At 42.2% G+C, this 26,093-nt stretch overlaps 1 protein-coding gene and 3 pseudogenes across 1 annotated transcript; all 4 read right to left on the bottom strand.

Annotated features, from left to right (window-relative positions):
* Nucleotides 1-363: 363 nt before the first annotated feature.
* On the bottom strand, nucleotides 364-12,731 carry LOC148123276 (UDP-glucuronosyltransferase 1A7-like). Its single transcript, XM_087905224.1, has 3 exons — nucleotides 11,772-12,731; nucleotides 3,664-3,740; nucleotides 364-553 (listed from the first exon to the last, which is right to left on the bottom strand). The coding sequence occupies exons 1-3, from the start codon at nucleotides 12,624-12,626 to the stop codon at nucleotides 379-381; spliced, it is 1,107 nt and encodes a 368-aa protein (XP_087761350.1). The 5' UTR covers nucleotides 12,627-12,731; the 3' UTR covers nucleotides 364-378.
* Nucleotides 12,732-16,840: 4,109 nt separating this feature from the next.
* LOC125396874 (UDP-glucuronosyltransferase 1A7 pseudogene) lies at nucleotides 16,841-17,846 on the bottom strand (annotated as a pseudogene).
* Nucleotides 17,847-20,913: 3,067 nt separating this feature from the next.
* On the bottom strand, nucleotides 20,914-23,982 carry LOC125396873 (UDP-glucuronosyltransferase 1A8 pseudogene; annotated as a pseudogene).
* Nucleotides 23,983-24,088: 106 nt separating this feature from the next.
* LOC125396883 (UDP-glucuronosyltransferase 1A8 pseudogene) lies at nucleotides 24,089-25,875 on the bottom strand (annotated as a pseudogene).
* Nucleotides 25,876-26,093: the final 218 nt, after the last annotated feature.

Below are 26,093 nucleotides of genomic sequence, written 5' to 3'. Positions count from 1 at the left end.
TTGGATCAGAATAAGATGTATATGGTAGGCCAGGATGCGAGGGTAAATAAGTAACTCAAGTACATTACCACTACATAGTCTTTATTATAGGGCTAGAAAATAAAGTGAGGCGAAGGCGGGGGGGGGGGGGGAAGCGAACAAAGAAGTAAGTAAGGGGTGATTTCCATGAGGTGTTTTGTTTCTATAGACATAGTTGGAAAACTCCATAGGCCACAACAATGATAATATGCATATCAAAATCACAAAAAGGGCACACAAAACCTGACAAAGCAGGGCTCTGGAAAAGGACACGACCCAGGAAAGAGCCAACATCCTAAGGGAAGTACCTGACATCTCAAACTATTAGATAAAGTTACTAAACGTTCCTGAATCCTGGATTCACCCATTTTCCTCATCTAATCTTTTTGTGATAACCAGTTTTGGGAATACCCAGAATTGTTTGTTAGCAAAGGTGGGGCACATTACCTTTCTACTCCACGCCTGTCTTCTATAGGAATTTCTATGTGGTCCTCTTGTCAGGTAATTTTTTGGGATTGACTCCATGTACATTTGACTGTTAGAACAAAGAGTGAATATTGTCACTCTAAGGTCTCAGGGTGTAGAGGAATGGAAAGGTCATTCTGTTGCCTGTGCAGGAGAAGTTACACTGCTGAAGTGTTTTCGGAATAAATTTCATTTTTTAAAAAAATCATGGCTTCACAAGGTTTCCACAGACATGACAGCAACTTCTCCAAAACACAATTGTTCCCACAGTTCTACAAAATGGGATGCTCCATAAGTTGTACACTTGTGGATTTCAATTTATAAATCTTTCAGATGTACCTTTAGTATACAGTCTTGTGGGTTCCAACACTCCTTCATGGAGAAAGCTAGTCAAGAATGGAATTTTAAAAAAAATTTAAAAACTAAATTAAAAAATAAAAAAGAAAGGAATTAAATCCACATGGAATTCTAGAGGGGAAGACTAGTGTGCCATGCTACATTTTTAGGCGGTTAGTAAAGGGCTGAAAAGTTTATTTCTTGTGTGTGACTTTTTTTTTCTCTCCCAGCACGCATAGAATCTGGTAACCAAATAACCTACATGAACACTCAGGGAGAAGTCATGGCTCTTGATCAGATAACACAAATAGACCAGACTCTGTAATTTCTAGGCCTATAGGTCTCAAGTGCACACCTAAGGCGTAAAGACAGGGGGAAAGCTAGGCATCTAAATTATCAGTTCCGGGGTATGCTGTTATCAACTGTTCTGGTTGTTGCAATATTGTGTATCTGTAGTGCCAGTGCTAAGGAAATCTTTTTAAGGTAGCAGTGAATTATCTCTTCTGCTGCCCTTGAGAGCCAAACAGAAAGCAAAAATTTCCTGAATTAAAATCATCAGTGAACTGGGGTGAAAGTGAGCATAAGGAATTAAGAATCTTTTAAGTTAGGAAAACCAGAGAAGCAGCTTTTGGGCAGATAGTAATTCTATGTCCTTGGAGATCTGTGACTATCTTAAATGGGATGCTCTTTCCTGAACCCTAATCACTGACCAAATGCCTGCTGATAAAGAGAATTGCAGGAAGGCAGATCTCTGCACTTACCTAGGTAAGAGGAACAGAGACCTGACAATTAAAAAAAAATGGTTTTTTACACATAGCTAGGGGGAAACAGTTCTGAACTGTGGGAATTAATTCGCAAATACGTAACAGAAGGGAAACCAGCTACAGTGAAAAATCTACATCAAAGGACAGCCATTTTATTCATAAAGCAATAACAATAAAAGCCTTGATTTTCATCTATCCTTTATCAGATCCCTCTATTCTGATGTTGCTCATGAAAATATGGCTGAGCAATGACTGCATAATGTTACAGTTTGTAGCAATCCATGCAGGCAAAACACCAATGATGATAAAATAAAAATAATTTATTAAAAATGTACTGCCCCCTGACCATAACACTGAGACTGCTCCTGTAGTGGAAACCAGGCAGCAGCTATAATAATCGAGAAAACGAAAACATCTGGTCAATGATTCAATCTAGGTACAGGGCCTCCCTCCTTCCAAGGTTCCAGAACTGGGAGAGTTAGTCCTGCTTGGTTGGGGAAGTCAAACACTGAATTCCTCGAGACTTGAAAGGTTATATACAACAGCTCCACCCTAACAGTTAAATTCCCACCTCTGCATACTTTAGGGAAGGAGTCAGATGTGATTTCTTTGGGAAATCAGAAAAACACTCAGTTAGGCAGAAACGCACCCTACAGCTCTGCCCCAGAACAGAGGCAATCAGCTGTGCATAGACAGTGTTTGCTCCTGTGCAGGGATGGTGCTCTGGAGATCTGGCTCTGAGCAGGATACTCCAACCTCAGAGACTAGTCGACAGCTTGGCTCAGATTTGGAAACAATGGGAGAGTTTGCCTGACCATAGAAGATAACCTGTGACCTGTTGTACCAGAAGCTACTGTGAAACCAAGTCAGCCATTTCAGTAGAGTTGTCACAAGGTGGTACTAATACCACCTGATAACAAGGCAAAGGCAGGGGCCCATCCAGGTAGAAAAGTCAACATGAGCTCTCAGGTTGTCACTATTTGGTCCTTCCAGAATTATATCTCTCCCCCCCCCCTCCAAAAAAAAAAGACATTTGAGAAAAACCAAAACAGAAAGCTGAATCCTCAGATGGCTGGGGAACAAAGCATGGCCAAGATATTAGAGGAGCGATAGTGGGCATGCACAGAAAAAGCACACAAAATGCCTGTGTTGTTGCAAGTAATGCCATTGCATTACACAGTTTCCTGATGCCCTTGATGGGAAAAGGTATGATAGGTGTTGGAGACCTGAGGAGGAGTCAGTGAGGGATTTGATGGTCAATATTGTTGCGCAACCCTTATTAGGAAGACTGCACACTTCTTTTAAGGAACCTAAGCACTACAGGACATTTTCCTAGTCACCAAGTGCCCCTTTCTGGTCACTGTCTTTGAAAACCTGACTAAGGACGGTGGTTTCAGCAATTGGCACCATCTGAGTTCTCACATTCCTCCTACTTACAGAAGTACTCCTTAACAATTGCTCATAGACCAGGACACCTTTGGCCCTTGCACACTTAGACAGAAGTCTCAGCTAGCTTCATGGACCCGGAACTGAACAAAATTCAACTGAGAGTCACAAGAAGAATATCTCAATCCTGTCAACCTACTCTCTTTTCCAGAGCCACACTCCCGTGGTGGGGTAGGGCGTTTCGCTGGCGGGTGGTTTTCTCTGCTAACATTCTGAGATGCTTCCAGGCTGCTCTCTCTTGTCCCTGTACAGGAGACACTCATTTAAGTGCCACAGTTAGGCCATTATAGAAAGCAGTTTGGGCACGGTGTTCACAGTGGGCAGTGCCTGCCGAGATGTCTGCCAGCTTCAAAAAACTGACAAGGGGAAGGCCAATCCAGCTTTGTGCCTGTGTGTTTACTCTCCCCACCCAACCTCAGACCCCACAACAATAATTCCTCCAAAGCAAAAACATGAAGCAACACATCACAAACAAAGGGTGGCCTCAATGACTTAGGGCAGATTGGGCAACCAACATAATGTCGAGAATATTACAAAATGCTGGTGAAAGAAGTTGAAGAAAAGCATAAATGTGCAGAGATGAGGAGTGAACCTGGGCTAGTCACAAGGTCTGGCCGATGGCCTACAATCTCACCTGTTTGAGGCAGCTACAGTTGCTCTAGCGACATCGGTGCTCTGTCGTGTGTGGGCCACCCCCTTTCCCTTTGCTTTCTAAAGAAAAATGAGAAAAGTGATGCACACCTTTTTGGGGAAGCAGGGACCACAACAGCTTTCAGGGAAAGAAAACTACATGGAGATGACAGACCCAGGGCCTCTGGGTCATACTCAAGCTAACCAACTTGAGGGTTACTTCTTGTCACTAATTCCAAGGCCTCTGACACCAGAATTTCTACCAATCCCAACTGCTCCCAAACTCTAAAACAACTCCTCCTCGTGCCATTTTCCTGTCCAACTCTGTCCTAACCTGGAAGAACTTAGAGTCAAGCGGTTGTGTGTTTCTGCTTTTCTAGAAAGAGCCAGTGGGGGAACTCTGCTAATGTTCTTCGTCTTTGGGAAATGACACAGGTACACTAAAACCTAAGAGACAGAAAACTGGAGAAAGAGCTCATGGTGACCAACATGCATACCTTGCCCACACTTCTGTTGTCACCATAGTTCCATGAGAGAAATTTGCCGGGATCCCAAGCATAGGTAACAGGGAAAACATGGGGTGATGCTGTCTTAGACCTGGCACAAATCAATTAACCAGGATACATGGCAGCATACCCATATTTTCTAAACAAGGACACTGATCAGTTTTTACTTCTGTCTATACAGTGGTCATGCAAACCCTTTGCATTAGATCTAAAGCAGTAATGTCCCAAATGTGTCCGCAGCACACAGCACAGGTGCAGTGTCCCATCCACCTCGCGGGCATCAGAACACACACACAACATCCTGTGGAGAGCACAAAAGATATTGCCTACTTAACAACTCTATCAACAATTGTCTTACCTTGTGTATCTCTCGTGTTTGCCATCTTTGAGGGTCTCCAATACCATTTACAAAACCTTAAATTCACAAGCCTTGACGCAGGGGGTTGGACTTGGTCCTGTCTCAACTCGATATGCCAGGTTTAGTTGACTCCCAATGGGAGGACTTACCCTCTCTGAGGGAAAGATAGTGGAGAGTTGGAGAAGAAGAGAGGGGGAACTGTGGTTGTTATGTAAATTGAAAAAATAAATATAAAATCATTATATTTTATTAACAAGAAATGATAAATTGGATGTGTTCTTACTGATCCTTAATGTCAGACAGTGAAAAGGCACCAGTGTGGAAACTCATAGAAGAGAAAGTGGGAAGTACACTTGAATGCAATGGCACAGGAGACCACTTCCTCAATAGAACCCCAGCAGCACAGACAATGAGAGAAACAATTAAAAAGTTGGATCTCCTGAAACTAAGAAGATTCTGTAAAGCAAAGGACACGGTCAACAAGACAAAAGGACAACCTACAGAATGGGAAAAGATCTTCACTAACCCCACATCAAACAGAAGTCTGATCTCGAAAATATACAGAGAAAAAATATAAAATGGCTGAAACATTTAAGGAAATGTTCAACATCTTTAGTCATCAGAGAAATGCAAATAAAAACAACTCTGAGATTCCATCTTATACCTGTAAGAATGGCCGAGATCAAAAACATTGGTGACAACTTATGCTGGAGAGGTTGTGGGGTAAAAGGAACACTTCTGCATTGCTGGTGGGAATGCAAGCTGGTACAGTACCTTTGGATATCGGAGTGGCTATTTCTCAGAAAATTAGGAAACAACCTTCCTCAAGACCCAATAATACCACTTTTGGGTATATATCCAAAGGATGCTCAATTGTGCCACAAGGACATGTGCTCAACTATGTTCATAGCAGCTTTGTTTGTCATAGCCAGAGCCTGGAAACAACCCAAATGCCCATCGTCCAAAGAATGGAGAAGAAAAATGTGGTACATTTACACAATGGTGCACTACACAGCTGAACAAAATAATGACATCATGAATTTTGTAGGAAACTGGATGAAGCTAGAAAACATCGTTTGAGTAAGGTAACCCAGACACAGAAAGACAATTATCACATGTACTCACTCATAAGTTGTTTTAAACATGAAACAAAGAAAAGCACCCTAAAAATCACAATCTATGATAACCTAGAAAACAATGAGGACCCTAAGAGAGACGTACATAGATCTAATCTACATGGGAAGAAGAAAAAGATCTCCTGAGTAAGTTGGGAGCACAGGGACCTTGGGAGAGGGTTGAAGCAGAGGGGAAAGGCAGAAAGGGAGCAGAGAAATATGTAGAGCTCAATAATAATAAGTAAAAAAAAAAAGCACCAGTGTGCAGTAATGTCATGGCACGCTAGGGAAAAATAAGCATTGATCTTGTTGGAAATATATTACTGCTCATCCCTATTCATCCCCGTGCCACCCTGGAGTACATGGACTCACACCTGATCAAGCCTATGCTTAACACACTGAATACTTTTTAAAAAGATAGATGGAGGGATGTAAGAAAAGTATTCATCACACTATAGAATGTCCCTGTGTAAGTCTGAAAACATTGATTACAAAACTATAATAAGCAAGGTTCATGGATGACCTTAGGATTACCCACTAACACTGAATTTGGCCTGGCTGGGTTATAGGATGAGTTGAAAGGTAGCCAGGTCAATATATTCTTAGTGAGACCTGTTTCAAAGAAAAAGTAAGCAGTGGGCTGAGGATATGGCTCAGTAGTAACATGTTTGCCAAGCATGTATAAGAACTTGGGTTCAATTTCTAGTACTGTCAAGGAAAAAAATAAGTGGCCATATTTTCACCCAGAAAAGTGATCACAACATTATTAACTGAACAGCATCTGAAGGGAGAGAGGAAGTGAAAAGTTACCATTGACATTCAGCTTTGATCTTAGTGTCACATTATGTGTCGTTTAAAATCCACTTCTCAGACTCAGAGAATGCAATATGATACACATGAAAATAGGCATACAATCAGACCAGGCTTTCTGTGTCTAGGATACCAGTCTGAGAAAAGTTAAAACAGGAAACAGGTATGTTAACGCTTTGCACAGCTCTGTCCATGGAGAAACACGAAACAAAAGCTTAAATGTCTATTGTTGTGTTTGGTTGAAAACGTGAAGGTGTTAAGGCATTGTTCAATATCACAGTAGATCTATAAGCTTCCAGCTGTGAAGATGTTGGCGATCTGTTACCAAGCAAAGTACAAGGGGAGGAGCAACACACTGTAACAATAACTAGATATTATCTTAATAAAGTATATATAAAATGGTGCATTGTTATACACATCTATCAGAAACAATTTCAAAAATATTGAAAGCTGCAGCCTTGTCTCCTGAAGCACTTTTGCAAGTCGGGAATGTATGGATGGAATAAAATGTGATGAGAAGGGATTGATATGAAACCAGGATTGTTAAACAACATGAAAATTAGGACTAACTAATTGTATGTACATACACACCAGTGAGGGAAGACTTATAAAGTTTCTTAAATAAATTTGCAGGAGATAATTCATTGGAGCAGAAACTATAAATGTTACAAACATAAATGACAAGCAGTTTAATTGGGAATCTTCCCCACAAACAATATCTAAAGCCAGGTCACCAATACTGAGCAGAAGGACAGATAATATTCCTGAGACAGTGACTTTGTGACTTTGGACACTCTCTCTTTGAAAGTCACAGTATAAGGGAGAAAAAAAATAAAAGTTTAGGAATATGGAAAAGGACCTGGCACATTGAGTACTTCATTGGACATTAAGCAGAACATCACACTGCTCACCAACTCAGGTTGAAGGGAAAGATATTTGTTAACTCTTTACACACATCAAAATGGTCCACAAAAGCCTCAAAAAAAAAAACCCTCTGCTCTTGGTAGGTAATTAAAAACCTTTTGCTAGAAGGAAAGAGAACGTGAGCAAAGAAGGCAAGATCAGAGGGAACCTTCATCCGACGATGGATGGCGATACAGACGGAGACCCACATTGGAGCACCGGACTGAGTCCCCCAAGGTCCAAATGAGGAGCAGAAGGAGGAAGAACATGAAAAAGAAAATCAGGACCGCGAAGGGTGCGATCAACCACTGATACAAGGGGACTGATCTAATGAGAGTTCACCAAGGCCAGTTGACTGGGATTGAGCACGTGATCCAACCAGATTCTCTGAATGTGGCTGGCCCGGAGTCTTTCTGAAAAGCCATTAACAATGACACTGGGACTTGTTTCCTCTGAATATACTGGATTTTTGGGATCCAGTCTGTTTGGATACTCACCTTCCTGGACCTGGAGGGAGGGGGGCTGAACTTGAACTACCCGCAGGGCAGGAAACCCTGACTGCTCTTAGGGATGGAGAGGGAAGAGGAGAGGGAGTGGGGGGGGTGGGAGAGTGTTGGGAGGAGGGGCGGAAATGGAAACTTTTATATTTTAATAAACTTTGAGAAAAAAAAATTAAAAAAAACCTTTTGCTAAATAGACTTCTACACCATGAAAAGATGATGTCATGAGAACCTTTGGCTGATCCCACTGTTATAGAAAACATACTAATCTCTTGTCTTTTCCACTGTGTGTCTGCAAAAACCTTGAACTCTCAGTAACGGCCCTCCAGAGAGTAAGAAGCTGAGTAAGTGTTTCCTGTATAATCCAGGGGTCTTCTGCACTGCTATCTCACTTCTTGCACCATCACCACTAACCTAAGACCTCATTGGTCCATTTTAAACAAGACAGATTTTATGGTAAACAGTGGCTCCCATCCATGGGCAACATCAACAGCCTACCTGTCTGGGCTAAGCCAAAGAGCAGCAGCAGACACACACACAGAAGCTGGGAGGCTGGGAAATCTGCAGAACCATACGACAAGCCTATCTCAGAGCAATCCAGCAGCCAGACTCGACCTCTCTAAGATAGGGGCAGGGGAGATCCAGATACCAAACTCACCTCGATGGAGGCATGGATTTATATATTCCTAGGTGAAGTCACAGTCCCAGCCAATGATTTATCTAGAAGGATAATTATTGAAATGGTTTTGCTGACTGCCTAGTTGTATGTTTTCCAGAGGAGAAAAACTTGTGACCTTTGCCTTGGGAAGATCGTGCCTTCTCTTGTTTTGCCAGTTTTTATACACAGTTATGTAATGATCTGCTTGGTATTGAGAATTCAGAAAAATTAAGAAACTGTCCATAAAGAGTCTCTGTATCTGTCATGTGCTTGCCTGTTTGAGCATCATAGCATGGCCTAAGAAGGCTGGATGGTGAGAAGTGAAAGGTAGTTGTCAGGAGAAGGACTGAACACTAAAGAACATCACAGAAAAGCAGGGCCCTCACTAAAGAACACCTTGTGTAGTAAAGGGCTGGTGCGGTGCCAAATCAACCTTTGTGTTTCCCCTTTGGGTATGGCAACTCTATGGAGTCACTGTTGCTGCAAGATTTAAATATACCTGTGTGATGAATTCTCCAGAAAGACTTGTAGGCATTCTGTTCTAACCATCACGTATTTACCCACTGCATATAAGAGTGCAATCTCATACAGATACTATGGGAATCAGTATTGTGGCTCCTCAGAAATCTGGAAATAGATCTACCTCAATATCCAGTGGTATATACCACTCTTGAGCATATACCCAAAGGGGACCTCATCCTACCACAGGGACACTTCCTCAATCAACCAGGTTCGTTGTTGTTCTATTTATCACAGTTTAGGAAGAAAAAAATAACTAGATGCCCCTAAACAGAAGACTGGTTAAGGAAACTGTGATACATTTACATAATGGAGCATTACTCAGCTCTTTAAAAATATGATATCATGACATTTGTAGGCAGCTGTATGGAACTAGGAAAAATCATACTGTGTGAGGTAATCCTGATTGGAAGATAAATATGATGAGCATTTAATTATAATCAGATATTAGCTACTATAAAAATTATAACCAAACTGCAATCAATTGACCCAGAGAATTTAGGCATAGAGGAAGGAGCAAGGCAGGACACGTGGATCTTCCTGAGAGGGGACATAATATACATCTTATGAGTGGAGTGGAGCAGGGAAGGGAACAAGAGCAGGAGTTTGAGGTGGGAAGAAGAGAGCAGAGGAGTTTGAGGGTGGCTATGGCAGAAGAAACAGCTAGAATTGAAAAACATTTGAGTGGCAGTATAGAAACCTAGCGCAGGGCACTGGAAACGTCCTGTAATATATAAAGGCAATCTTGAAGATGTCTCCAAATAATGAGGGACAGAAAACTGCTCCAGGCCAACTCTTGTCACCAAACTAAACTAAACTTCCTTCTTGGGAATGCTTTTCATCCATTTCAATTGTTGGTCATTTCACAGAACCCCGGGAAAATTCCCAAACCACTCAGGCTGTCGCCAAGACAATAGGTTGCTCTCCACAAACAGACAACAAGAAGACCCCATTGCTGAAGGAAACATCCACACATCTCATTAACCAATAAACATGAACAGTTGAGCTGGTGCCTACATCAAACCTTCACCCTTATTTTTTTAATGTCTATGACATGGAAAGGTACTCTGCAGTCTACCAAAAGAGAAAAGGAAACACCAACCCAACCACAAAACCTTTCATCTATCATCTGTCTCGCCTACAAAATAAGATAGGGCAATGGGGATGCAAACGTGTGGGAGGAACCAACCTCTGTCAAATTTGAATTAAGGCCCACTCCTTGAGTTGGAACCCACACCTCATACGGCTTAGGTGACCAAGAATCAGAGGGTATAAGTCCAGACAGCAGGGTGAAACCAAATATTCCTGTTCTTAAGGGGAAAAAGTAACAATTAAATGACTCATAATGATATTCTGCAGTACTCGTGGATAAGTAGCTTAGTCAGCCATCATCAGAAAAGGTTCCTCATGTAACAGCTGGGAGCAAAAACAAGAGACCCACAGCAAGACATTACATAGAGAGACCTTGGAGCACACAGCTCTCAGTGAGATGTCTCCATCCAATCCCTCTAGTCAGAACTCAGGGAACCTCATGGAAGAGAGGCAGAAGATGTTGGGGAGAAAGAAGGAATGGGGGACCCACCAAAGAACAAGGCCTGCTACATTACTCAGCAAAGCTCATATGACCTGACGAGGCTGAAGCAGTCTGCACAGGGCCTGCATGGACCTGCACCAGGCCCTCTGAACAGACACTATAGTTTCCCATCATTTCTATATTTATTTATTCTTTTTTTAATTTTTATTTATTTATTTATTTTGGTTTTTTGAGACAGGGTTTCTCTGTGTAACAGTCCTAGATGTCCTAGAACTAGTTCTGGTAGACCTGACTGGCCTCAAATCCACAGAGATCCACCTGCCTCTGCCTCCCAAATGCTGATATTAAAGCCATGCACCACCATCACCTGGCTCTCATGTACTACCTCTGTAAGACTCCTAAAATTGCTAACAAGTGAGTCTCTGATTCTTGTCTCTTCCCTTGTCACTCTCAGTTTGCTATTGGCTTGTATTGTCCAATTTTATATGGTGGTGTTCTTTTCTCATTACATTTTATTTTGTTTGAGAAAATGCATCGACTTTGCATCCTCCATATTGTATCAGTGATTCCTGAAATGTGGAAAAGCTGCTTGTCAGCTCCTATAGAGTACAGCCGACAGAAAATGATGACGGCTTCAATGCTTGGTGCGTTTTCAAAACATCTCCAAAAAGCAGTAAAGGGTATATTAAAGATTTTTTTTGTCTCTAACCCATTTATTAAAGTTTTCATACAGAATATTCAGTGGTATTCTGGCATTTTTTCGGACATTTTCTGTTTATTCCACTCTCCCAATACCCTGCCTTGCCCTCTGTATGTCCTCTTCCTACCCCTGGACATCTTCATCCTACGCCTTTCTGTCTTCATGTGGTATATGCCATACTTATCTCCTAACGAAAATTTTCTTTGTCCCTTTTCTTTCTAATTTCATGACCTTGCCATACACACAAAGGAACACATACATACATAGTTAAACTTAGATTGTAGCTTTGAATGTATATGTGATATCCTCACAGGTTTATACTGCCATATCAATAGAGAACCAAAAGGAATGTGTTTTCTAATTGATGAATTGGCACAAAACAATTCTCTAATCCAGGAAGAAATTCCATGTACAGTGAGGTAAATGATAAATCACAACTCAGTAAAGAATTTCTTTTTTCTTGGCCAAAACAAAAGCTCTCTTCATGTGCTAAAGGAGAGATAGCATACCTTGGAAAGTGATTTTCCCTGGTGGCAGTTGATTCCACCAATGTGGACTATGTTGGGCATCATAGGTGTAGGGAATTCCAACACAAAGTCAGTACGTAACAACCAAATGGACACTTGACTGACGAGGTCTTCCATAGTCACTGGGGTCTGGAGAACTTCAGAGGCAATGTCTGTAGCAGTTTTGAAAAAACCGGAGCAAAGTGCACGCTCCTCCATATAGGTGATGTGGTTCCACACTCTCTCCGTAAAAGTCATGGTGTCCGTGAATTTTGAGAGAATTCTGGGAACATAAGAGAGAGGTCTGGGGCATTGAGTGCCCACTTCAAGATAGTGACAAAATATACCTCTTGCAAAGACCACGGATGGGACCGACAAGTACTTGGCAACAGTCAAGCCGCACACATCGAAAGGATCCAGAAACACAGCATCAAAAGAACTCTGCTTCAAGTACTCCACTAACTTCTTGTCGTTAAACAAACTCCTACAGTTTGAAAATATTAACTCAAAAAAACCTTTGGCTGAGCCTGTCATTAAAGAAAGCATAGTTTGTTCTGGAGTTTTCCATTGAGTATCAGAAAAATACTTGAACTCCCGGTTTAAATCCTCTAGGGTGTGAGAAATTGAGTACATCTTCACAGTAATATTCAGGGATTTTCCCAGTTGCCAACTCACCTCTGGCACAGCTGCCACCACCTCATGTCCATTGTGGATGAGCTTCTCCACAACCGACTGCATGGTGAACCAGTGGCTCCCGTCCATGGGCACCACCAGCAGCTTGTCTGCCTGGGCAAAGCCAGAGGCCAGCAGCAGACACACACACAGAGGGAGGGAGGCTGGGAAATCTGCAGGAGCCATGGGAGAAGCTCAGCCTGAGGCAATCCAGCTGCTGAGACTCTTTGCTCTTCTAATAGAACTGGTTGGAAAAGAAGAGGTTCAAAATCTATTGGGGTGGACACATGTCTTTGTATGTTTGCAAGTCACGTTAAAATCCAAAGCTAATGATTTACTCAAAGATTAAGAATTAATGAATTGCATTGGCTCCAAAACCTATTTGTCATTTATGAGATTAAAAAAAAAAGGTTTATAATCTTTGTTTTGGAGAGATCATCACCTCTATTGCGGAACCAGTTTTGAAAGAGTCATGAAGCAATGTGTTTGGATTTTGAAATTCAGGAAAATTAAGAAGCTGCCTATAAAGACCTCTGCACTAATCGTAGACAGACTCATTTATACTTCACAAGAAGGGAAGCTTAGAAAGATAGACAGTGAGTGTCACCAAAAAGAGGTAGAGAATATTAGAGGTCACAGAAAAGCAAGTCTCTCCCTAAAGGGTACGGTATGCCAGAAAGGACAGACAAGGATATAATCAACATTGCTTTGAGTCCATGGATCTGAGAGTGCAGGAGCCTTGCCTGACAGGCACTGAGCCTTGGGACTCTGCCCTGCTGTAGGACTCCAGTAAACCAATGACACAGCCATTGTCCCTGTTGAAACAGAAACATTGGCTGTTTTAGATCAGTCTCTGTTATTTCTAGTGCCCTTCCTAAGACAGGATGACTTTCGTCCTGAGCCTGGCTTTCAGACAGACATCTGGACAGAAGGCAGAAGATGAAGACCTGAACCTCTGAAAGCTGTTGCCTCAATGATGATGCTCAGACTATGTTACCTCAGGCACAATGGCTAGGAACAAAGGGATCAGAATTTAGGACTCCACCTTTCCCCACAGCTCCAGGAGGGGCAGATGTTGGGCTTGGTCTTAGGACTCAATAAGGAGTCAGGACATAATGATAGCGGGTCCAGTGTGTTTGTTAAAGAGCCTCTAATCACGTATTGTTTCTGAAAACAGTCACCACGCAAACCATTTGACTTGGGTTTAAAACAGTGATGTGCAGGGTGTGCTCACTACATACACTGTAGGTGCAGTGTTCTTTTCCACCCTGTTTTCAGGGACCAGCCAGGGTGACCTTTGTGCACTGACTTTCCTAGCGAGGTCAAGAAGATATTGTAAGAGCTTCATGGTCCTAACTTTTCTATACTGCCGTGCATCATTTTAAAGCTGTTTTTTGTTTGTGGTGTAAAGTTATAATTTCATGTCTTCCCCTGGGTAGAAACAGGCCTGACATTTCTACATGGTATGTAGAACTGAACATAGTCCAAATAACAAGCATAACATCATTCACTGCAAATATGCCTCTCCCTCACTGCATCCACCGTTCACACAGCACAGCACAGCACAGAAGGAGTGACTGCCCCAGGCCTATGATGTCAATAAGAAAATGAGAAACCAGAGGCACTCATGAAGATGCCCTAATCTTCCAAGACCCTTTCCAGAAAGCTCATTTTAGGAAGTAGAGTAGGAATTCCTTGTCTATTCCACTTGGGGTAGGACAGAAACAAAAAGGCAGAGACCATAGAGACCAGCCTGTGTGTCTCAGTGGTACCTCAGTGTGCCTGCCACATATGCCAACTCAAAGGTCATCCCTGACATTGATTCACTTGCCTTCTCTATCAGGAGAGGAGGTTCAAAGCTACCTTGAGTCCTTAACTGCTGCTTGCAGTTCTACTTCTGAGTGTATCCCACTAAGCTCTCCCAAAGAGGAAAAATGCTACCTCAGCCAATTCTAGATATTCTAGAAAAATGTTGGGGCTAGTAATGCTTGGCCTGAGAAGTTCAAAAGTCTTCACTGATCCATGCAAAATGACCCAGCAACCTGGTCTGGGCAGGTAGGTGTCCACCTCTCTGGAACTCAGATGAACAAAGTTTAATAAGCAATATAGAAGTTGAACTCTGGAAAAATATTAAAACGGGGGGATATGGGCTAGAATGGTGATTCATATTTGGAAGCACTGGCTGCTCTTTCAGAGGCCCAGGGTTTAGTTCTCAGCATCATGTGGTAGCTCACACCAGTCTATAACTCCCATTCCAGGGTTTCTCACACCCTCGTATAGATATACATGCAGGCAAAACACCAATGAGGATAAAATAAATATAATTAATTAAAAATATACTACCCCCTGACTGTCATACTAAGAGACTACCACCCCACTTGCTCCTGTAGGAGAAACCAAGCAACAGCTACAATAATCTAGAAAAGAGCTGGCCAATAACTCAATCCAGGTATAGGGCCTCCCTCCTTCTCAGGCTCCAGAACTGGGGGAGTTAGTACTACTTGGCTGGGGAAGTAAAAAAAAAAAAAAAGTTTCTCTCAACTTGAAAGGTTATACAACAGCTCCACCCTGACAGTTAAATTTCCAAGTCTGCATACTTTACAGAAGGAGCCATGCTTAATATATTTAGGGGTGAAGGATTAGATAAAAACTCAGTTTAGGCGGAATTGCACGTATAATCTGTCTTGCCTACAAAATACCCTAGGACAATGGAGACACAAACCTTGTGGGAGTAACCAACCGATATCTGATTTGAATTAAGGCCTACTCCATGAGATGGATACTGCCTGGCCAGTCATCCTCATGAACTAAGATCATGAAAACAAGCAAGTTCAACAGAACCTCCATATGTGGGCTGCCCATGCATGCCTCAGCATCACCAGAGCATAAAATTCATTTCTAATACATTTCCATGAAATGGAACCCATACTTCACATTGCTTAAGTGTCTAGAAGTCCAGACAGTTAGGGTAAAACCAAGTATTCTTGTTCTTGGGGAAGGGGAGTAACAATTAAATGACTCATAATGATAGTCTGCTGTACTCATGGATCAGTAGCTAAATCAGCCATCATCAGAGAAGATCCCTCATGTAACAGTTGGGAGCAAAAACAAGAGACTCACAGCAAGACATTACACAGAGAGACCTTGGAACACACAGCTCTCAGTGAGATGTCTCCATCCAATCCCTCCAGTCAGAGCTCAGGGAACCTCATGGAAGAGAGATAGAAGAGGTCGGGGAGAAAGAAGGAATGGAGGACCCCCAAAGAACAAGGCCTGCTACATCACTCAGCAAAGCTCATATGAACTGACGAGGCTGAAGCAGTCTGCACAGGGCCTGCATGGACCTGCACCAGGCCCTCTGAACAGACACTATAGTTTCCCGTCTAGTCATTTATTTAATTATTCATTTATTCATTTATTTTTTCATTCATTCATTTATTCATATGTTTTTCAAGACAGGGTTTCTCAGTGTAACAGTCCTAGGTGTCCTGGAACTAGTTCTTGTAGGTCTGACTGGCCAAGAACCGAAAGAGATCCACCTACCTCTGCCTCCCGAATGCTGGGATTAAAGCCATGCACCACCATCACCTGGCTCCCATGTAGTACCTCTATGGGACTCCTAAAATTGCAAACAAATGAGTCTCTGATTCTTGTCCCTTTCCTAGGCACTCCTACTTTTCTGTTGGCTTGTATTGTCCAATTTTATACGGTGGTGTTCTTTTCTCATTACATTTTATTTTGTTTGAGAAAATGCACCGATTTGCATCTTCTGCTTCATATCAGTGATTCTTGAAATGCTGAAAAGCTGCTCGTCTGCTCCTATAGAGTACAGCCGACAGAAAATGATGACGGCTTCAATACTTGATGCGTTTTTTAAACATCTCCAAAAGCAATAAAATGTACATTGAAGTTTTATGTCTCCTTAAATAATTTTTTAATAGTCAGAAAGATTATTCAGTGGTATTCTGCATTTTTCAGACGTTTTCTTTTCTGTTTATTCCACTCTCCCAATACCCTGCCTTGCCCTTTGTATGTCCTCTTCCTACCCCTGGACATCTTCATGCTACGCCTTTCTGTCTTCATGTGGAATGTCTATCATTACTTATGGGTTTTGTTTATCCTAAGGAAAATTTTCTTTGTTCCTTTTCTTTCTAATTTCATGACCTTGCAATACACACAAAGGAACACATACATACATAGTTAAACTTAGATTGTAGCTTTGAATGTATATGCGATATCCTCACAAGTTTACACAGCCATATCAATAGAGAACCAAGAGGAATGTGTTTTTTAATTGGTGAATTGGCACAAAACAATTCTCTAACCCAGGAAGAAATTCCATATGTAGTGAGGTAAATGATAAATCATAGCTCAGTAAAGAATTTATCTTTTCATGGCCAAAACAAAGGCTCTCTTCATGTGCTAAAGGAGAGATAGCATACCTTGGAAAGTGATTTTCCCTGGTGGCAGTTGATTCCACCAATGTGGACTATGTTGGGCATCACAGGTGCAGGGAACTCCATCACAAAGTCAGTGCGTAACAACCAAATGGACACTTGACTGACGAGGTCTTCCATAGTCACTGGGGTCTGGAGAACTTCAGAGGCAATGTCTGTAGCAGTTTTGAAATAATAGGAGCAAAGTGCACGCTCCTCCATATAGGTGATGTAGTTCCACACTCTCTCCGTAAAAGTCATAGTGTCTGCGAATTTCGAGAGCATTCTGGGAACATAAGAGAGGGGTCTGGGACATTGAGTGCCCTCTTCAAGATAGTGACAAAATATAACTCTTGCAAAGACCACGGATGGGACCGACAAGTACTTGGCAACAGTCAAGCCGCACACATCGAAAGGATCCAGAAACACAGCATCAAAAGAACTCTGCTTCAAGTACTCCACTAACTTCTTGTCGTTAAACAAACTCCTACAGTTTGAAAATATTATTTCAAAAAAATCTTTGGCTGAGCCTGTCATTAAAGAAAGCATAGTTTGTTCTGGAGTTTTCCATTGAGTATCAGAAAAATACTTGAACTCCCGGTTTAAATCCTCTAGGGTGTGAGAAATTGAGTAAGTCTTCACAGTAATATTCAGGGATTTTCCCAGTTGCCAACTCACCTCTGGCACAACTACCACCACCTCGTGCCCTCTGTCAATGAGCTTCACCACAACCGACTGCATGGTGAACCAGTGGCTCCCGTCCATGGGCACCACCAGCAGCCTGCCTGCCTGGGCAAAGCCAGAGGCCAGCAGCAGACACACACACAGAGGAAGGGAGACTGGGAAACCTGCAGGAGCCATGGGAGAAGCTCAGCCTGAGGCAATCCAGCTGCTGAGACTCTTTGCTCTTCTAATAGAACTGGTTGGAAAAGAAGAGGTTCAAAATCTATTGCGGTGGACACATGTATTTGTATGTTTGCAAGTCAAGTTAAAATCCAAAGCTAATGATTTACTCAAAAGATTAAGAATTAATGAATTGCATTGGCTGCAAAACCTATTTGTTATTTGTGAGATTAAAAAAAAAAGGTTTATAATCTTTGTTTTGGAGAGATCATCACCTCTATTGCAGAACCAGTTTTGAAAGTCGTGAAGCAATGTGTTTGGATTTTGAAATTCAAGAAAATTAAGAAGCTGCCTATAAAGACCTCTGCACTAATCGTAGACAGGCTCATTTATACTTCACAAGAAGGGAAGCTTAGAAAGATAGACAGTGAGTGTCACCAAGAAGAGGTAGAGAATATTAGAGGTCACAGAAAAGCAAGTCTCTCCCTAAAGGGTACGGTATGCCAGAAAGGACAGACCAGGGTCTAATCAACATTGCTTTGAGTCCATGAATCTGAGAGTGCAGGAGCCTTGCCTGACAGGCACTGAGCCTTGGGACTCTGCCCTGCTGTAGGACTCCAGTAAACCAATGACACAGCCATTGTCCCTGTCGAAACGGAAACATTGGCTGTGTTAGATCAGTCTCTGTTATTTCTAGCGCCCTTCCTAAAACAGGATGACTTTCGTCCTGAGCCTGGCTTTCAGACAGACATCTGGACAGAAGGCAGAAGATGAAGACCTGAACCTCTGAAAGCTGTTGCCTCAATGATGATGCTCAGACTAAGTTACCTCAGGTACAACCGCCAGGGGCTCTGCTTTCCTAGGAACAAAGGGATCAGAATTTAGGATTCCACCTTTCCCCACAGCTCCAGGAGGGGCTGATGTTGGGCTATTCGTGGGGTTGAAAAATGAGTCAGGACATAATGACAGCACATCCAGTGAGTTTATTAGAGCCTCCAAACACGTATTGTTTCTGAAAACAGCCATCATGCAAACCATTTGACTTGGGTCTAAAACAGTGATGCTCAGAGTCTGCTCATTACATACAGTGTAGGCACAGTGTTCCATCTCACCCCACAGTGTGTCATCTGTGCAGAGACTCTCAGAGCTATGTTATGAAGATTTAGCCAGATAATGTAAGAGTTTCATGGTTCTAACTTTTCTATACTGTTGTACATCATCTAGAAGCTAATTTCTATGTGTGGTATGAAGGTATAATTTCAAGTCTTCTTATTCAGTGTACATTCAGGTGTTACTACAACATCTGTTCAAGAATCCATTGTTTCCATGTGGAGGGGTTTAACACAGGAATACAAAAACCAAGTAGCCAACTCTGAGTGGATTTGTCTTGGGATCTTCAGGATTATTCTACTGACTTCATATAAAAGATGATTTTTGAGATGCTTGGGGAAAGTTAGTTACACACTCTACCCTAGTCTCCTGTCTTCTTCCCACAGTAAAATGCTCTGATGAAACCAACTCAATGGAGAAAGGGTTTATCTGGGCTCACAGTTGTAGGTTACTGTCCAGCATTGCAGAGAAGTAGAGGTAGCAGAAACTTAAGACATCTGCCACATCACATCTACAGTCAAGAGGAGACAGAAATAACTGCATCTGGGGCTTACTATTCAGCTAATTTTCTCCACTCTTATAAAGCCCAAGAGCCACACAGAGAAAACGGTGGCACCCAGAGCCGGCTGGGTCTTCCCACATCAATCTTCCCACAGATATGCTCACAAATCAACCTGATGTGTGTATTCCCTCATAGAGGTTCTCTTTCCAGGGTGTTCGAGATTGTGTCAAGCTGGCAATTAAAACTAATCATCATGACTCTGTTCTTTTTCAACTGGAAAAGCAGACATTGTTTTAAGCCATCACTTTGCCCTCTTTGTCTGCCAAAGTTTCATGCCTGTCTCATATTGTAAAATATAGTCCATACTCCATGTTCCCAAATATTCTTAAAATTTCTGACACTGTAAAAGTCCAAAGTCTCTTAACTGCGTGCCTATAACATTGAAAACAGGAAGCTGGAGATAGCTCATGTAAAGAGTGCATGTTCTTGCAGAGGACACAAGTTCAGTCCTAACACCCACGTCTGACAACTCACAATCTCTAGTAACTCCAACTCCAAGGGGTCCCGTGTTCTCTTCTGGAATCCACAGGCACTGCACTCATATGTCTAAACCCACTCACACAAACAGGTACATATACTTAAAAACAGAAAAAAGAATAGAATAGAATAAAAAATAAAAATAGAAAAGCTGTGGGGTGCCAGACTGACCCCATACTTTCTCAGGGGCCCTGAGGAGAGGACAAAGGGAACCTTAGTTCTTCTCCTTGCCCAGGAGTGTCCTAGACTAGCTGGTCTAGTACTGGAACCACTGACTTGGAGGAGTCAATGTCGTGGCTTCTGGGGGCCCTACTCCTCCCTTTGGCCTGTAACTATTAGTCCTTAGATCACCAAGTCTGAGGTGTTGTGTTCTCTTTGCCTACATGGTCTGGCATAGATCTCAGCTGGCCTTGCCCATTTTGCGTTCTACAAATAGTATACATGGTGCTATAATTCTTAATAAACTTGGTTGGCATGAGTCATCAGTTTATGCAAGACCTCCTTGTCCTAGTTACTGCATTGTCTCGTCTCTTTGATTGTCTCATTTCTCATCTCTTTGCCTTTGGATGATGGAGGAGGGTTAACTGTCTATGTGTTACTTTCATTGGCTAATAAAGAAACTGCCTTGGCTTTTCCTAGGACAGCAGCTTAGATAGGTGGAGTAGACAGAACAGAATGCTGGGAGGAAGAAGGCAATGAGGCAGTCGCCAGGACACTCCTTTCCGAGACAGCTGCAGGTTAGAATCCTCCTGGTAAGCCACCACCTCGTGGTGCTACACAGATTATTAGAAATGGATTAGATAAAGATGTAAGAGTTAGCTAATAAGAGGCTACAGATAATGGGCCAAGCAGTGTTTAAAAGAATACAGTTTCCGTGTAATTATTTCAGGGGTAAAGCTAGCCGGGCAGGTGGCGGGAAGCGGCCCGCCGCTCCTTTTACATTTGGAGACCCTTTTCCTGTGGGTTTTGGATCAAAAACATGTTATGTACTTCCAGCATACAAAAGTTTAGAACAAACTTTTTTATTCTAAAGAGCAAGAATCATGTCATTAAACAATTGGATCAATTCAGAACAAAAAATCCTGCAGGGAAACACTAATCTTATAACTCTAATGTCCAGCATCTGTCAATAATAATGGTCTCCAAAGGACCTAGGAAACCCCATTTCTCCAGATCTGCCACCCTCAGGACACACCATTGCTCTCTTAGTCTCGATGACTCTACTCCACTTCTCCAGGTCTTTTTTGTAGGTATCTCACAGTCCTGGCATCTCCAATATCCTGGAGTCTCCACTGTAACCGTCATAGTTACATACACTGGCCTCTCTGAGGGGTTTCCCATCATGCCACACATTGCCTGGTTTCAGTTGTTCCCTATGCCCCTGCAATCTCACATCTTTACATTCAAAACCAGAACCCCATAGATGACATAACACCACCAAGGTCTGCTGCTAGTCTGCGGCCCCCCTTGGACCACAACTCTCTCAGCGGTGCTGACCCTGAGGAAAGGCTTTCCTCTTGCTCACTGCAGTGCAGGAGGCTTCTCTGTCATGGTACTGATCTGTCAGTTACAGCTGCTGCTTCAGCACCAGCCGGAACATCATCCTACCTTGATATTTTCTCTCCCAAGCAAATAAACCAACGCATTATCTTTACATTCGTCTTCTCTCGGGTTCTCAGAATACAGGCAAAATGAAGGTGGGGAATGAATCAGAAAAGGTCTTAATGACACATGTGAAAATGCCACAACAAAACTAGTTCTTTCAATGATAGTATAAATAGTTAATTAAAAAAAAAAAGAACAGCCCCAGAAAAACACATTTTTAGCACATATTTTTTAAGAGCTGTCTTAACATACCTACTACCCAGAAGGGTTATACCAACTAGCTATAAAAAGACAAGTACCTTTATTAAAAATAATCGACAATTGTGCATATGGAAGTCGCAAAAGAGGAAATTTCAGTGGGTCTCTCTGCCTGTGGAAGTAGGCAGCAGGAACTGAAGCAGCTGCACATATTTTTTTTACCCAGAAAACCCAAAACACAAAATACTTGACAATGGCTGGCATCACTGGGCTGGAGGAAAGTTGCGGCTCTCAGAGGCCACCAATCACAGTTGTTCAGAATTTACAAAATTTGTTTCTAACTGATTAAAGTCCTGCAAGAACCTCTTGACCCAAGAACTCTACTTTATATCTGTTACTCAGATAATGCAAAGAATACGGACATACATTCATATAAAGGAAATGTCAAAAAATGATTAGTATAGTGTTGTTTATTAAAAAAAAAGTATAAATGGGCTAACCAACGCAAAGATTTTAATGTAATTAGTAAAACATTGTATTTATTGGTTTATGATCATGTCTGTGATCGTTGTCAAATGCTAAGGCATAGTGAATAAGATAGTATGTGTTATTATTATTTTACATAATGGAATGAATGTATCTACTCAGGATGCGGATAATTTCTGAAATTCCGAAAATTTATAAGAATGTTTTCCTATGGAGGGCAGACTGGTTTCCTGCCTTGATGTGTATTTCAGTGATTCTAAACACAATATTAAAATGTAGCTTGAAAGTATCTTGTGCCATTTTAAAATTAAATTAATACATATAAAATAGTGGGTGGCATTGTGCTATTTTCATACACATATGTTATTAAACGTTGCCCATACATAGCCCATTCATCAATGATCCTACTATATTCTTCACATCTATTTGCTCATCCCCTTACTTCCCACTAACTAGTCCCTCTTTCTACTTCTTGTTACATATATCTTACTTCTGTCTCTTTTCTCCACCCCTTCCCTTCAGGTCACTGCCTCCCCTTTCAAGGTACCTTTTTTATTTTCATGACCTACACAAACTTACATACACATGGGGCAAAGAAGAAGATATATATATACATATAGTCACATAAATTAAAATCCCAACCATAGCTGGGAAGTTATATGCAATTGTGCCATGGGTGTACATACCCATATTAATAGGGCACCAGTATAGAGTTTTCTATTAACCAGAAAGAGATTCCAGATGCACCTAATGTAAATATCAAATCATAACTCCATAAAGAACTTCTTTTTTGTTGTCCAGAGCCAGGTCTCTTTAACGTGCTGAAGGAGAGGAGAGACAACATACCTTAGAGAGTGGCTTTCCCTGGTGGCAGTTGATCCCGCCAATGAAGACCATATTGGGCATCAGAGGTCTGGGGACCTCCAACACAAAGTCAGTGCGTAACAGCCAAATGGACACTTGACTGAAGAGGTCAGTCACAGTCACTGGAGTCTGGAGAACTTCAGAGGCAATTTCTATGGCAGTTTTGTAAACAAAGGGACAAATTAAATGCTCCGCCGCATAGACAAGATGGTTCCACACTCTCTCCTTGAAAGTCATGCTGTCTGTGAGTCTGAAGAGACGTCTGGGAACATAAGAAAGAGGACTGGGGCACTGGGCACCATTGTCAAGAAAATAACAAAATACTCCTCTAGTGAAGACCACGGACGGGAGCGACAAGTACTTGGCAACAGTCAAGCCGCACACATCGAAAGGATCCAGAAACACAGCATCAAAAGAACTCTGCTTCAAGTACTCCACTAACTTCTTGTCGTTAAACAAACTCCTACACTGTGAAAATATTAATTCAAAATACTTGCTGTTTGTGTTGTGAAATACAGAGTAGAGGTTTTCTTCCCAAGGTCTCCACCGAGAATCACTAAAAACCTTGAATTCTTGGTCCAAATCCTCCAGAGTGTGAGAAATTGAGTACGTCTTTACTGTAAAATTCAGGGATTTTCCCAGTTGCCAACTCACCTCTGGCACAACTGCCACCACCTCATGTCCTTTTTGGATGAGTTTCTCTACAACCGACTGCATGGTGAACCAGTGGCTCCCGTCCATGGGCACCACCAGCAGCCTGCCTGCCTGGGCAAAGCCAGAGGCAAGCAGTATACACAAGCACAGAGGAAGAGAGGCCGGGAAACCTGAAGGAGCCATTGGAGACATGCAGAACAGGGAGAACCAGTTACTGAGACTCTGGGCTCTTAAGACACAGTAGGGGAAAACAGACAGCAAAGCACTCCCAGCAGCTATGGGTGTTTGTATATGCATAAGGGAAGTAAAATTCAATGAGAATGATTCACTCAAAAGAATAATAGCTGATGAACTTCACTGGCTGAAATATCTACGTGTGTGTTTTCCAAGTAAAGGAAGTACAAACTTTGCCTTGGAAAGATTATGTCTTCTTTTGCAATACTAGTTTTGAAAGGGTAATGAAACACTGTGCTTGGATTTTTGGAATTTAGAATTCACTGCCTATAAGGAGTCTCTATGCATCATGCGTTTGTTTGAACATCCTAAGAAAGTAAGCTAAGACTAGACAGTGGGAAATGAGCTGGTCAAGAGGAAGAGCAAGAGAATGCTAGAGAAGATCACAGGAAAGCCAGTCCCTCACTAAAGGATACTTTGTATTGGGAAGGGCTAGGACAGAGCCAAAACAACTCTACAACTCCTGTAGGTGTGGCAGCTTCATAGATTTGAGATTGCAAAAGACTTGACTGACAAGCACTCAGCCTGTGGATGCTGTAAGCCAATAATCCAGGCACCACCCATGAGAAAAGTAGTATCACTGAAATACTGGCTGTTTGAGAGTCAGTGGAAAGGTTCTTTTCTTTCCTTTAAGGACAGAATTTCTGAGTCTGGCTTCTGAATCATCATCTAGACAGAAGGTAAGAGAGTGTTGAGCCTCTGAACTCTGACAAGCCTCTGAGCCCTCCAGTGATGATGGCCAGGTTTATTTGCCCCAGGTACAATGACCAGAGGCTTTTCTTTGCTCAAGATTTTGAGGTCACTCTGACTTAGGACTTTGAGATGTCATCACAGGTTCAGAACAGAAGCATTGCCAGAGTCCCAAACCGGTAATGAGAACAATATTGCTCGGATACTGGACTTAGTCCTGCTGTTGAGTCATTAGACAGGATATTTGGCAATGTCCTAGCGTTGTAACTAAGAACTCTAATCTCCCTTATCTCTGACTGAACAGTAGTCACGCAAAGTCTTTTGCTTGAGTTCAAAACACAGTGGCTCTGGGTATTCTTCCAGCACACAGTGCACCTTCAGCTACCAGGACAGCTGATGCAACAGCACCTTGGTGAGACTCTCAGAGCCAGGCCTTTCTTCATGTACTAAAGATGAAATAACATACCTTGGAAAGTGGCTTTCTCTGGTCCACAAAGACCATGTTGGGCATAACAGGTGTGGGGAACACCAACACAAAGTCAGTGTGTAACAACCAAATGGAAACTTGACTGGCAAGGTCATCCACAGTCACTAGGATCTGGAGAATTTCAGAGGTAATTTCCATAGAAGCTTTGAAAAATGGGACAAAATGCATGCTCCCCCATGTTCTGCACTCTTTCCTTAAAAGTCATGGTGTCTGTGAATTTCGAGAGAATTCTGGGAACATAACTGATGGGGCTGGGACACTGGGCACCCTCTTCAAGATAGTGATAAAATATTCCCCTGCCGAAGACCACAGACAGGAATGGAAAGTACTTGGCAACAGTCAAGCCGCAGACATCAGAAGGATCCAGAAACACAGCATGGAAAGAACTCTGCTTCAAGTACTCCACTAACTTCTTGTCGTTAAACAAACTCCTACAGTGTAAAAAACACAATTCAAATAAAACAATGGATGAATGTTGTAATAGAGAAAATATGCTACTGCCCTGTGTTTTCCAGTGAGTATCTATAAAAACCTTGAACTCATGGTTCAGATCCTCCAGAGTACGTCTTCACTGTAAAACTCAGATTTTCCCAGTTGCCAATTCACCTCTGGCACGACTACCACCACCTCATGCCCTCTGTGGATGAGCTTCTCCACAACCGACTGCATGGTGAACCAGTGGCTCCCGTCCATGGGCACCACCAGCAGCCTGCCTGCCTGGGCAAAGCCAGAGGCCAGCACCAGACACACACACAGAGGAAGGGAGGCTGGGAAACCTGCAGGAGCCATGGGACACGTGTATTACAGGGGATTCTAGCTGCTGAGACCCTGGGCTCTTCTCACGTAAGTGGAGAATACAAGCACGAATGCCCCCTATAGAAGTGATTTCATATTTACGTGTTAATAAAAATATCATACACACTGCCAATAAGTGAACTTAGAAGATCAAGGGTTAGTAAACAGTAACTGCTAAGACACTTGCGTGTTTCTGATAAGAATAGCATATG

Source organism: Myodes glareolus, chromosome 1, assembly GCF_982192425.1.
Source record: "Myodes glareolus chromosome 1, mMyoGla1.1, whole genome shotgun sequence".
Taxonomy (NCBI): domain Eukaryota; kingdom Metazoa; phylum Chordata; class Mammalia; order Rodentia; family Cricetidae; genus Myodes; species Myodes glareolus.
The sequence above is the reverse complement of the archived record's forward strand: the minus strand, read 5'-3'. Positions and strand labels throughout refer to the sequence as shown.